Here is a 14,427-nt window from a genome sequence, read left to right as displayed (position 1 = left end):
AAATAACCTGAAGCCTGTTTTTATTTTCAGCTTTGTCAGGAGCTGTGCTTTTCCTCACCTAGTTAATAGTACCAGAAGTTATATCATATCATTTATATTTCTGAACTAGTATCAGAATGATAAGGTGGAGAAAATTCACAACTGTTTGAAACAGATGCCAGTTAGAATTACTGCTCCCTGGAACACATTCCAAGAAATATTTGGCTGTGAAGGGAAGGACTTTAACATAAACATTAAAAATGTTGTTGAACAAGATTAAAGATCTTTGTTATCTTATCAGGGATATTGTGACTACAGCAGATTCTAAAGTGTAGTCTGCATTTGGAATTTATTTCAAAAGAGTAACACTTTTATTTTTATAATTGCAGAGATCTGAGTAGAAACCTGATCCATGAAATTCACGACAGAGCTTTTGCCAAGCTTGGGTCAATAACTAACCTGTAAGTTTCATGCAGCAATATCATGAAAGTAGTGAATAGTCTGCAGAAACTTGTGTTTTAGCATTGTCCTACCCAAATCATTTTCTCTTTTTAGTGTTCCCTTGTATAAATGCTAACCTGCTACGATGTAGTGGCAGCTTCTGAAATGGTTTTCGCACACCTAAACTTCCTCTTAGAGCTCTGAGACTTGTGATGTTAATGCATGTACAGATTTGTGTCTTAGGAGTTAATTTGGAGTCTTATTCACATTTTAGAGATATAAGTTTCAATGAATTAACTTCATTTCCAACGGAAGGCCTAAATGGACTAAATCAGCTGAAACTTGTGGGCAACTTCAAGCTGAAAGAAGCCTTAGCAGCAAAAGACTTTGTTAATCTCAGGTGTGTTTTTGCTTATTTTTCTTTTTTGTGGAAGTTTTGGTAAACCTCCAGATTATAGAGTGTCCTGGGGTTTGTTTTTTTTTTTGCTGTGGTTCCCAGATTTTCTGGGAGGCTGTCATTTAAGAGTATTTTCAACCTCAGTCCTCACAAACTTGGAAAAAAATAGAACATGAGCATTAGTCCATAGTTGTTGAGGACATGAATTGCAGACCATGTTGCTGTCAAAGAGATAATCTAGCCCTTCATCAGAATGGTTTTGTATATAGTGGGATTTGTCATTTGCAACAAGATGGCAGAAAGCACATGTGAACCTACAGAAGGTTGACACAATGTGATAATACTTTACAGAGACGTTAGAGTTAGAGAGGGGACCTTACTAGATATAGTAGAGAGAGGGTTTGGGAATATTATTATGGGAGAAGAGAATAAATATTTTCATTATACTTATATGAACAAAGTGAATTCATTTAATGGTGTAAAGTCACAGATGACCTGGGACATTAATTTTAAATGAAACTACCAGTTTCATATGATAAATTGGGTGTGGTTAATTCATTTATAAAAGGAGTCTGATAAGATTTTACTTTAAATTGCAGTATTGCTATTAAATTTTAAAGATGTCTTGATTCAAATTGTTTTTAAAAGCATACCTTATATAAATGGAGAAACTCATGGTGTCATCTGATACCAGAGCTTTTTAACAGATGAGGAAACTAAGTCCAGAGCGGATAATGACCAGCTTAAAGTATTTACTTTTTACAGAACAAAAGCATGTCTGTGAGGTTGGTATTTCAGTATAGATTTTGCCATTTTTTTCAGGTCTTTATCTGTACCATATGCTTATCAGTGTTGTGCATTTTGGGGTTGTGACTCTTATGCACATTCAAGCACAGAAGATAACAGCCTCCAAGATCACAGTGTGGCAAAGGATAAAGGCAAGTGCATGAACTTTTGAAAATAGAACACAGCATTAATCAAAGTCTCTGTTATTGTAATCAGTTTGCAAAGGATCAATGTGAAATCTGTGGAGAAAAATGGCTTTTGTGTACTGTGTTCCTGACATCTTTAATATGTTATTAAGCCTGGTGCAAGCTGAACTTACATCATGTATAAGAGAGAAGACTGCAGGAAAAGATGGGTCTTTTGAACTGCCTGAACCTTGAATTAAACAGTTTGTGTTATATATTCAGGTCCCACTGACCTAGCAGTTGTCACCAGCAGTGCTGAAAAGGAGGAGCACAGTCAAATCATTATCCACTGTACACCCTCGACAGGTAAGCCTAACACATTTGACTGCAGTTTCTCGCTTTAAACAAACACTAGGCAAATATACCTAAAACTTCCAGGGATAGAGGTGATTTCTGTAACAGGAGTGCGACTAGATGGTTTCATAAGGCCTGACTCAACGTGTGGTCTGTATACAAGGAGCTTAGCCATCCCTTGCAGAATCTCAGGCCCAGACCCAGTGACTCAGAATCTTTGTGTTAACAAGCTCCCCAGACGAGAGTTATGCACGTTGAGGATGGAGAGGCTCTTTCTTCATGCAACTTTAACCCTAGGTCCAGTTCTTACTGGTCTGTAAGGATTTTTAGTGTTATCCTTTTTTTTTTTTTTTTTTTAATGAACCTTGCCATTACTTTTAGAAAATTTATTTATTTGTTTGTTTATTTTGCCTGCGTTGGGTCTTCGTTGCCGTGCGCGGGCTTTGTCTAGTTGCAACAAGCGGGTTGCCATTACGTTTCTTTCTGTTTTATTTCATTGAACTTCAGTAGACTTGGGAAAGTTATTAAATTGACACCACGTATTGGTCATGACTATATTCTGCCTAATCTATCAGAGAAGATGGATTTAGAATTTTACTGTTAAAGAAAAATTTAAATAATGGCTAAATTGTGTGCTATGAAGTAGATTCCTCTTTAATATGATCACACAGGATGATCTGGACATTAATTTTATAACTCAGAATCGTAAATATTATGGATTCTTTAATGATTACTACTGAATTGTGAGCTTCCTCAGAGGCTGTGTATGTGTTCTTTTAATACTTAGCAGAGTGCCTGGTGTAGAGAATAATCTTAAAGTGATCAGCTGAGTGAATGGGATTAACAAGAATCATTTATGTCTATGCAGTTATTTAGTTTCTGTATTGACTAGTAGAAATTAAGGGGTCACTTGCCCTGCTGGGGTTCTTGTGTTGGAGAATGTACATAAGGAAGGGAACGTCTTTATTAAAGGGGAGTGTAAACTTGAATATGCAGAGATTCCATTTCTTCCACACTGATTTTAAACCTTGGGGGTCAACCAGAAGGAAAGTTGGTCTGAGCTTATCTCCCCAGGTGGCAATAGGAGTGAAGTGCAGGTCTGCTTCCTCCACTCCACTCACTTGTAGTAACACAGAGACAGCCATGTGCTGACACAGAAGCAGGAAGTGGAGAGCAGGAACCTTCTTTTAAAACTCGAGGAAGCAGCAGGTTTCCGAAGACAGACTGGGTGGAGCCAGCTTCCCAGGCTTTTGAGGGAAAGTAATTCCACCCACTAATCAGACACTTTCCAAAGGGTGTCCTGTTCTCCCAGGTCGGATTAGCTACTCTTTGTTCCTTGCAGAAGGAAGAGTTCAGATACAGAGATAAAGGTGAAAGGTTCCTCTTAACACTTCCCTGACGGGGGAATAAAAAAATTAATTAGAAAAAAAAAATTTTTTTTTAAGTTTCTTGAGTGAGATCCATATAAATGGTGCAGAGCTGGTTTGTTAGGTCTGTGAATATCTCAGTGATTAAGTTGCTTTATGGGATGTATCAAACTTCAGGACAATCTAGAAACATAAATTAGAACGTGTCTTTTGGGCAGTTGCAGTACATAGTTTTCTTATGCTCTGTAGACAAAATTCTGTTTTTCTTCACTAACTTTTATTTTTTAAATATTATTATTTTTTTTTAACATCTGTATTGGAGTATAATTGCTTTACAATGTTGTGTTAGTTTCTGCTGTATAACAAAGTGAATCAGCTATACATAAACATATATCCCCATATCTCCTCCCTCTTGCATCTCCCTCCCACCTTCCCTATCCCACCCCTCTAGGTGGACACAAAGCACCGAGCTGATCTCCCTGTTTTCTCTAACTTTTAAATAAAACAGTTGTCATTTGGGACATAACTAGCATGCCAGTCAGTTGCTAGAACATACAGCTCAGCTACTAAATTAGTTTTTGCAATCCTAGTTTGTTATGTAGGGTTTTATTGGACATAGTTTTACATTACTAGTTAACATTGGTGTTAACTAGTGTAACATTGATTTGGCTCTCATACTGTCTGAATGACCTCTGTCAGGTCAACCAAACACTTTGAAATCTCAGTTTCTCTGGATGAAAAATGGGGATAATTATACCTATCTTAACCTGCTTCATCAGATTGCTTTTGAAAGCTATAAGAAATGTGTAAAAAATATATGTATTGCACATACATATAATATACAATTAGTATAAAGTATATTAGGAACTAGGAAGGAAGAAGGAAAGGACCTGACATTTACTGAAGTACAACTATGTACCCAGTAGCCCGCTTAAGTACCTTGTGTATGTAATTTTACTTAAGTTACACAACACTGTGAAATAGGTGTTATTATCCACAAGTGAGAAAATGAAATTCTTAGAGGTTTAAGTTGCCCTCTCAAGTACGAGCAGCAAGTTATGAACCCCAAACTCAAACTCTAGTATATCTGATTGCAAGCCCTCAGTTTATGAAGTACCTTTCAGGTACTAGACACTGTGCTATGTATATTAACTTAGGTATAAGAAAAAGTGAAGGGCTTCCCTGGTGGCGCAATGGTTGAGAGTCCGCCTGCCGATGCAGGGGACATGGGTTCGTGCCCCAGTCCGGGAAGATCCCACATGCTGTGGAGCGGCTGGGCCCGTGAGCCATGGCCGCTGAGCCTGTGCGTCCGGAGCCTGTGCTCTGCAGTGGGAGACGCCACAACAGTGAGAGGCCCGCATACCACAAAAAAAAAAAAAAAAGAAAAAGTGAAAATTTTCTTTTAAATATCATTGTATGGTTTGCCCAATAGTTAATAAAAGAAATGAAATAAATATATATTAAAATAACATATTAAAATAAATTTTTAAATAGCCCAGTCCAATGACTAAAATATCAAAGAAACGGTAATCTTTTCAATTGGGATCAGTTCAATTTGTAGTAGATTAATTATTCTAGTTTCTCTCTCAAGCCATATCATATGGAATATGGTCTTTTATAAGTTGTCTTTTCTCTCTTTCATTTTAGGTGCTTTTAAGCCCTGTGAACATTTACTGGGAAGCTGGATGATCCGTCTTACTGTGTGGTTCATTTTCTTGGTTGCATTCCTTTTCAACCTGCTTGTCATTTTAACAACATTTGCATCTTGTACATCACTGCCTTCCTCCAAACTGTTCATAGGCTTGATTTCTGTATCTAACTTATTCATGGGAGCCTATACCGGCATCTTAACTTTCCTGGATGCTGTGTCCTGGGGCCGATTTGCCGAATTTGGCATTTGGTGGGAGATTGGCAGTGGCTGCAAAATAGCTGGGTTTCTTGCCGTCTTTTCCTCAGAGAGTGCCATATTTTTATTAATGTTAGCGGCCGTCGAAAGAAGCTTATCTGCAAAAGATATAATGAAAAATGGGAAAAGCAATCATCTCAGACAGTTCCGGATTGCTGCCCTGTTTGCTCTTCTGGGTGCGGCAGTAGCAGGCTGTTTTCCCCTTTTCCATGGAGGGGAATATTCTGCATCACCTCTGTGCTTGCCATTTCCCACAGGAGAGACCCCATCATTGGGATTTACCGTAACCTTAGTGCTGTTAAACTCACTAGCATTTTTATTAATGGCCATCATCTACACTAAACTCTACTGCAACTTGGAAAAAGAAGACCTTTCAGAGAACTCACATTCTAGCATGATTAAGCATGTTGCCTGGCTCATCTTCACCAACTGCATCTTTTTCTGCCCCGTAGCCTTTTTCTCGTTTGCGCCATTGATCACTGCCATCTCTGTCAGCCCCGAAATAATGAAGTCTGTTACTCTGATATTTTTCCCATTGCCTGCTTGCCTGAATCCAGTCCTGTATGTCTTCTTCAACCCAAAGTTTAAAGAAGACTGGAAGTTACTGAAGCGACATATTACCAAGAAAAACGGATCCGTGTCGGTTTCCGTCAGCAGCCAAGCTGGTTGTGTGGAACAGGATTTCTACTATGACTGCGGCATGTACTCACACTTGCAGGGTAACCTGACTGTGTGTGACTGCTGTGAATCCTTTCTGTTGACCAAGCCAGTGTCCTGCAAACACTTAATAAAATCACACAGCTGTCCTGCCTTGGCAGTGGGTTCTTGCCAAAGACCGGACGGCTATTGGTCCGACTGTGGCACGCAGTCTGCCCATTCTGATTACGCAGATGAAGAAGATTCCTTTGTCTCGGACAGTTCTGACCAGGTGCAGGCCTGTGGACGAGCCTGCTTCTATCAGAGTCGAGGATTCCCTTTGGTGCGCTATGCTTACAATCTCCCAAGAGTTAAAGACTGAATCAGTGTGTTTGTGACTGTTTCCCCCATCAACCCAAATCACAGTGTTTATAGAATGAACTAGTCTGATCTCTCATCTGGGAAGCACTTCTGTGATCACTGCCTGGTGTCACTTAGAAGAAGGAGAAAGGCGGCAGTTTATTTCTTAAACCAGACCTTTGCAAAGAACAAGTGCCTAAACTATCAATGGATGAAAAAATGCAGTGTCCAAGCAATGTGTAGTCTATTTGAAACAAATGTATAACTTGAAAAAGATTCTATGTATATCATAGCAATATAGCGTTAGGTTTTTCTGATCCATAAGAAGCAAATTTATACCTATTTCTGAATTAAGCACAAGATAAAGAACAGCTGTTAATATTTTTTTAAGAATATTTTAAATGGTGATTTTGTATAATTGAAGAAAAAGTCTTGCTAATTTTACCTAATGTTTCATCATTAATCTCAGGACAACTTACTGCAGGGCCAAAAAAAGGGATTGTTTCCCAGATAGGACTCTGAGAGTGCACGTAGGCATCATCGTCTGGCATTGTCTAATCTATCTCTGACATAATAGAGATTGTTTAAGAGATTTAAATCTAAAACCTGAAGATGTTTTTAAAACAATATTAACAACTGTTAGATTTTAAAAGAATAACCGAACACATTTGTTTTCAGTCATTATACACTGCTTTGTTTCAATCACAGTAATTTTTTCTTCAGTGTTTTGTGATCACACTATTAGGAAAAAGTAAAGGGCTCATTGCTGTGTGAATTAGTAGATTTGGCTAAACTACTTACATGGGACTTCAATAGTATCTGAGGGATTCGATGGCTCCGTGTAATGTTCTCATTGATAAAACACGTCCTAATATCCTTGGAGCTATCAGTATTTTCCAGTTTTGTTGGTCTGTGATCTACCTATAGTTTAAATTATACAGAAAGTAAATTGTGGCAAGTGATTTCATTTAGTTGGAAGAAATTGGGAGTAATTATGACACAAAGCACTTACATTTATTAGTGAGCTGGATTCTCCTGAACCTATACTATTATATGGAAGCTGCCATACATTTTCCCCCTTACTTTGATTTACAAGAGCCTGTGCAACAGCTCAGGAACGGTGTTCTTGTGAGACAAGCCAAATATGTCACTAAGGAAAAAAAAAGGCATAAAGCTTAGGCCTGACAAGCCAAATATGTCACTAAGGAGAAAATAAAAGGCATAAAGCTTAGGCGTATATCTTTAAAAATCAAAAATTTTACTTGATTCTCACCTATGGACTTCTGACATGTTCACTATGTGGAAGTCTTAAAGTTATAAAGGTTCAATATGTGTTTTGAACAATATGCTAAATCAGTAGCAAACCCACTGCCATATTAGTTGTTCAGGAGATACTAAAAGACATTAAGCTAGATTGCAGTTTAAAAATTAAACTGTATATACTGTGCATATAATGAATTTTTATCTTATGTAAATTATTTTTAGAACACAAGTTGGGAAATGTGGCTTCTGTTCATTTTGTTTAATTAAAGCTACCTCCTAAACTATAGTGGCTGCCAGTAGCAGAATGTTAAATTGTGGTTTATATACTTTTTGCATTGTAAATAGTCTTGGTTGTATATTGTCAGTGTAATAAAAACAGAATCTTTGTATATCAAAATCATGTAGTTTGTATAAAATGTGGGAGGGATTTATTTACAGTGTGTTGTAATTTTGTAAGGCCAACTATTCACAAGTTTTAAAAATTGCTATCATGTTTGTATATTTACACATCTGATAAATATTAAATCATAACTTGGTAAAAACATCTAGCCAAAAGTTTTTTCTTTTCAAAAGTCATGTTACTGAATACTTTCATTGCATTCATTTAAAAAATAGAATAGCAGATATCTAAAATGTGTGGTAAACTGTGCTATACATATGGTAGGAAATACAATATTGTATGCAGTGTGTTTAATTATTAAAGTTTCTGGAAAGCAATCTATTTTGCCTTAATTTATACTAGATATATTCATGAATTTGCTGAGTGTTAAACTAAGCAAATTGAAGTAAAATATTTTTAAGAGTATTAGAAGAAATGTTGAGAGAACACTTTGCTGAAATTTAGAAGTGAGGTTTTATTCTATCTTAAGTCTGAACCATACTCACGGAAAACACACTGTGAAATTTAAGAGGATACCATCAATTGGATCTTATTTAAAAGCAACTTATTTTAAAAACTGCATGATTCCAGTTATAGCCAATTGCTCAAATGCAGTAGTCCTCCCTTTCTTCCCTTATCTGAGGTTTCACTTTCCATAGTTTTAGTTGCCTGTAGTCAACCGCAGTCCAAAAATATTAAATGGAAAATTCTAGATATAAAAAATTCATAAGTTTTAAATTGCACACCCTTCTGAGTAGTGTGATGAAATCTTGCGCTGTTCTACTCTGAAACGAATCATCCCTTTGTGCAGTATATCCTGCCTGTTAGTCACTTAGTAGCTGTCTCTGACTATCTCAGTGCTTGTGTTCAAGGAACCCTTATTTTACTTAATAATGGCCCCAAAGCATGAGAATAGTGATGCTGGCAATTCAGATATTCTCATACTATGCCTAATTTATAAATTAAACTGTATGGGGAAAAAAACAGTATACATAGGGTTTGGTACTATCTACAGTTTCAGGCGTCCACTGGGGGTCTTGGGACATATCCCCTGTGGATAAGAAGGGTCTATTGTGCTTAGAAATAATCCAGTATTCACAGTCATCAAGACTTCATTTTACAGATGGGAAAATAGAGGGCCTAATGAAATTTAAGTGAATACCTGACACATCAGGCAAATTAGAACCCAAACCAGCACCCAGTTCCCCTTAATTTGAGATGTTTTTTGTTTTTGTTTGTTTTAAACTTCAGTATATGTTTGGAATTCTCATAACCAAAAGTAGAATACTATAATTACCCCTCCTCCCATGCCCTAGGCCCTTACTGCCCATACCCAACATCCAGCTTTGGCAGCTGTCAACAGCACATGGTAAATCTTGTTTCCCCTTCATCCCATTCACTCACCTTCTCTAATCCCTCTGCTCCTTGGATTATTTTGAAGCAAACCTAAAACTAATTGTTTCATCTGAAAATATTTCAATATGTCCAGGGATACATTTTTTTAAATTGTGTCATATATTGCAATAGGACTCACTGATAATGATGTTATTTTTGAAACAGAGATTTTCAAGCAAGGGTCACTCTTCACTTACACAAGTTTACAAAGCCAGCAAAAAATAGGAATTATCTCAAATATAGCGTGAAAGTGAAAATAAATGAGTAGTAAGAAGAGAAGTTACTAAGTTAATACCCTGAAACTTAAGGGGAGAGGCCCTCTTTCGAGCTTATTTATACATTTTATATAATGCAACCAAACTTGATTATTGTTTCTGTCCCAGTAATGAAAAGGCGCTGTAAGAAAGGAGACCACAGGACTTGATTATGTTCAAGCACCAGCACCAGCAGCTCTTAGCCTCTTAGCTCCAGGATTGTTACAGCATAATGCAGTAGTTGGTCATGATGATGATTCTGAGGCGTCAAGGGCATAATTTGTTTAAAACATTTTAGATCCCATAGCAAGAGGTTACAGTGGAACAGTTTTGGAGTTTAAATGATACAAGTTACCATTTACCATTTTCTCTTGTCTGGTCCTGTGCTAGAAGCTTTGAGAATTAATAAAATATGACTGGGAGATAGATTATTTCCCTATTTTACAGAGGAGTAAGTCAGAACTTGGAAAGGCAAAACAGCTTGTTTAGGGAAAACTAGCAAATAAGAGGAAAACCACGGATTCAAATACAGGTCTTTACATACTAAAACTTGGTGGGTTTTTTTCCTACTATGCTTCAGTAATGTGGGGTGATGTTTGTTGGGAATAGCTTCTCAAGTTTACCCCCTTATGAAGCCCTAAAGTGGCCCAGGGTGATGCTGTTGTTATTGATTCGAGAGATGCTCTCCTAAAAGGTTTTAACCAGATACACCAATATTGAGTAATTGGGATACAGAATGAAAACTCAAGCCATTTTATTCCTCCATCAATTCTATCACTCATTTAAATTGCTCTAGTTTTCTTCCATTTTCATTGTTTTTACTGAAAATTTTAACAAAACTTACATTCCATTTAAATAGTTTTAACCATGTCATATTTTATTAACCATAGCTTCTGTCTTCTGGATTGCCCTTAGTTACTATTATTTCTACTGTAATTCTTTGGTGTCAAATTTTGCAGATCTAAATTTCATTGAAGATTTCATATCACTCTTTGGTCAGTGACAAATCCTGTGTGCTGTTTTAGCCATTGTCAGTTTTCATTGTGTGATATTTCTACAGCAATATGCATTATGAGCTGGATAAAGCCCATTTACTTAGAAGTGTACACAGTTCTGTCAGCATGAATAAAGGAACCAGCTTTAGTATCTATCACCTCTTCCTTACCACCTTCATCCCCATCCCCAATCCCTGAGGAGAGTACTCCTTCTGAAGTCCCACAAAATGTTTTCATTCCTCACAAAATGCATATAACAGAATATTTTAACGGTATGACTCTTCACCACAAAAGAATGAGGAGCTTGTAACGGCTTGTAACGGCAAGGCTTGTATTTTATATATCTCCAGTGCTTAGCACAGACCGTAGTACACTAGAGCCTTCAGAAAGGCCCCGATGTTCATATGCACTAAACAAACGAGTTCCTGTAAGATGCTAGGCAGACGAAGGGCTACCAAAAACAATGAAAGATTGTACCAAAAGTGCATTTTCAGATACACCTCTAAACTTGGATAATGTTCGCCCCCCACCCCCTAAAATACGGCCGTGTGTGGCCGTGTGCTGAGAGAAATCACGGCTGATCCTTGTAACCCTGACCTTGTAATGATACGGGGTTAGTTTTCGCTCCTGCTTTTCCCCCTCAAAATATCTGCCTTACTCAGTGATAGCACATTTCCTGTACCGAATGAACCACAGCAAACAAGGGACGGGCCCTCCAAGCTGTCAGCCGGGAGCGGGACCTTATCCGTGAGCGGAGCGCGGGTTTAAGTCAGAAGAAGCAGCGCAGGTCCAGGCCAGGGAGGAGGGAGGGCTGCCAAGAGCCTGCAGGGCGCCGGAAGCCACCTTCTACAGGGCTGGACAAAGCCCAGGCGGCCTCCACGCGTCGCCATGGCAACGCAAAGTCAGCGCCCGCCCGGATTGGCTGCGCCGCCGCGCGCGGGGCCTGCTGGGAGAGCACGTCCCCGCCGCCGCAGCCCTGCCGGTTTGAACTTGGCGGGCTCCATGAGGGCTGTGGGGCGGTGGGGGGTTGTTTTGCCCCTTCCCGACTCCCGGTTCTTGGCCGACTGCAGGTCCAGGCCTCGGCCCTCCTCGGGCTCCTTCTCCGTCCTCATGGCGGGCGCCCGGGGTCAGGGGCTAGAGGCGGTGGAGGTGTGCTCGCTGTCGCCGCCGCTGAGCTGCGGCTATTCCACCATGTCGCTGTTGTCTCCCCTCGGCCACAAGAGCTTCCCGTTTGACGACGACGACGGTGACGGGGAGGAGGAGGTAGATGTGAACGAAGATGCTCATGACTCAGAGGACAAGGTGGAGAGCCTGAGAGGAATGGAGTTACAGGGGTGCTCCAGGTAAACCCGAGGCCGCCGGCCGATACAGCCCCTCTCAAGATTTCTTAGACCTTTCTAAGTACTTTCTTCTGGCGGCCAAACACCCTCTTGTCTTCCCTCTCAAAGGCTGCACGGGCACCTGCATCCACAGGTGCTGCTGCTTTTGGCGCATAGAGTCTGGGCCGGTTCTTACACATGACCAAAGATTTATCATCGTTCTTAATCCTTTTTCCTGAGAATGTGATGATTCCTACAGTCTCGCTCCCCAGAGAAACGCACCTAGTCTTAAACATAAAATTTTGCTGCAATTTCAGGAGTTTTATGAAAACTCAGAAAACAGACTGGGGACACTAGAACTCTTGTCCAAACCCTTAACACCAAAATGTAGTTGACTGCACCTTAGTGATACCTGGAGCTATTTTGAAAACAGTCTGATTGTCAGTGAAGTATGTTGTAGTAAGCAGTATACTTTTTATGTCATAGATTAAGAGCTGAAGCTTGGAGGCTAGCAATGTCAACTTCAGCATCCAGAGACAATGTTGGGTCTGCTCTGAGCACTTAACAGTAGAAAAGAAGTCATTGAATCAGAGAATGTTAGAATCAAAGGGATTATTAAAGCCATCTTAATTTATTTATCTGCAGTTCATTCGGCAAACAGTTTGTGCCATATGGGGCCCATAAACAAGATAGGCATTGTCTTTACTCTCATGGAATTAAAGCCTACATCTAGCCACTCATTTTACAGATAACAAAACTGGCTCAGGATACAAATAAAAAGTCTAATTCAAAGGCATACACCTAGTTATTAGCAAAGCTGGGCCTAGTCCCAAGGTATATTGCTCATGTTTTCTCTTCCCTATGCTACGTGCCTGTTGTTGGGCATAAAGAAATAGGAGCAAAGGGCCTATCCCTGCAGGAATATCTTTTTCTGGGACAGACTTAGTGATGCAGGTCCATTCAGAGGTAGACTCATTATGTCATCTAAAGGAAGCATTTACAAGTTTCTGATTGTCAAGCTGCACAAGGCACAATACAGGAGATCTAAGACATACAGACCAAAGAACCCATGCTTTATGTGTAAGCAACCAGTTAAACCCCTTTGCTATAAGACATGCATACACAGAGTGAGTAAATGGAATATGGAACCGTATGAAGTGACTCACATACACAGTTACAACAGTGAGTCTCTTAAGAATGAGAAGTAAACATTAGTACTTTGGTAGGAATGGAGATCAGTAAGAGTGACCAAGCAAGCCACTTGTCCAGACTGGTTGTAACAACAAGAAAGTTTCAGGAGTCCGTTTTCATGTGGGCCTTTGTACAGATTCTTCAGGATCGAGTTGGTCTCAGTGATTTTTAAAATAAATGATTTTAAAAATAATTTTAAAATAAAGTACCTTCTAAGCCTAATCAGCAGGACTAAGCAATGTAGACAGTTTAGCAACCCAAGGAATGATGGCCATGAAAACTACAGCTCAGCTACTGAGACCTTGCATTAGCTTCCAAGAGCCAAAGCCCTGACCAAATAGAGCTCATTACAGGAGGAGCCAGTAGTATTTATGTCAAACCTTAGCCAAAGCGTGAATGAGCTGGTAACACCCCAGGGCCATAGCTGCCTTCCTATCACAGTTCATCCCCTCTGAATCAAGGCAATAGGTAAGATGTGGTCTGGAGAGAATGCAGGAATTGTCAGGCCTGTGTGTGGCAAGTGTCAGATGCTTATTAGGTGTTCAATAAACATATGCTGAAGGAATGCCTATTTCCCACTTCCTAGAGAACAGATAATTGTGGTGATTGTTTTCAAATGCTTCAGAAAACCCAGCACTTCTTTTCAGGAAAGAGAAGTGTTTAGAACATTTCCTTATTCCTCCTCCCTACCTCTCACCTTTAGTTGGTGCCCTGACAGTTTGGGGGTGATGGGATGAAGAGGGCAGGTGCCTGAGCTGTAGCGGTGAGCATCCTCTTGTGGACCAGAGTGTGGAATTTTATGCCTTTTTTTTTTTCCATCCTTCACCTGCCACAGGGATCCGACTGTGGCAAAACTAATAGGGTGAGGCTTTCTTGGGATAGACTCAGGCATCAGCTGCACATGATGGGGTTGAGCTGCAGGTATTTTCGGTGTATAGAGCTGTGCTTAGAGGACGCACTGACCTTCAGGTGTGTTGGATAGCACTGCGGTAAATAAAGCTCACAGGTGACTTCAGACAAGATAATGAGAAATATTTTCCTGGAGTCTTTTACAATATGCATTGGGCCTGCTGTTTGTTCAGCTTTATCCTGGAAACCCATTAGGAAACCCGTGCCTTAATAAACGTCTTGGTCATAAACAGCTGCTTATCAAGCCTCTCTTGATTATGAGTAGAGCTGTAGTATATATGCCACACATTTTGAATATATTTGTTAAAACTGATGAGGCAAGAAATGTAATATTTAAAGTGTCATTTTAAAAAGAAAACACTGATCTCACT

At 39.4% G+C, this 14,427-nt stretch overlaps 2 protein-coding genes across 2 annotated transcripts in view; both read left to right on the top strand.

Moving 5' to 3' along the window:
• The window catches only part of LGR4 (leucine rich repeat containing G protein-coupled receptor 4), a gene marked incomplete at its 5' end in the record, with an annotated part of 96,733 nt that extends 88,558 nt beyond the window's left edge, over positions 1–8,175 (top strand). The window contains 5 exons of the mRNA XM_082843993.1: positions 369–440; positions 695–820; positions 1,640–1,755; positions 2,011–2,094; positions 5,097–8,175. Of these exons, the coding sequence (XP_082700119.1) occupies positions 369–440; positions 695–820; positions 1,640–1,755; positions 2,011–2,094; positions 5,097–6,373 (1,675 nt within the window). The 3' untranslated portion in view covers positions 6,374–8,175. The remainder of the gene's footprint in view (positions 1–368; positions 441–694; positions 821–1,639; positions 1,756–2,010; positions 2,095–5,096) is intronic.
• A 3,350-nt stretch (positions 8,176–11,525) lies between these two features.
• Positions 11,526–14,427, top strand: part of CCDC34 (coiled-coil domain containing 34) — a gene marked incomplete at its 5' end in the record, with an annotated part of 50,626 nt that continues 47,724 nt past the window's right edge. Inside the window, one exon of the mRNA XM_082843994.1 lies at positions 11,526–11,980. Within this exon, the coding sequence (XP_082700120.1) occupies positions 11,526–11,980 (455 nt within the window). The remainder of the gene's footprint in view (positions 11,981–14,427) is intronic.

This window comes from Leucopleurus acutus, assembly GCF_964270905.1.
Source record: "Leucopleurus acutus genome assembly, chromosome: 8".
Classification (NCBI taxonomy): Eukaryota; Metazoa; Chordata; class Mammalia; order Artiodactyla; family Delphinidae; genus Leucopleurus; species Leucopleurus acutus.
Note: the sequence above shows the minus strand (reverse complement) of the source record. Positions and strands in the feature narration are given on the sequence as shown.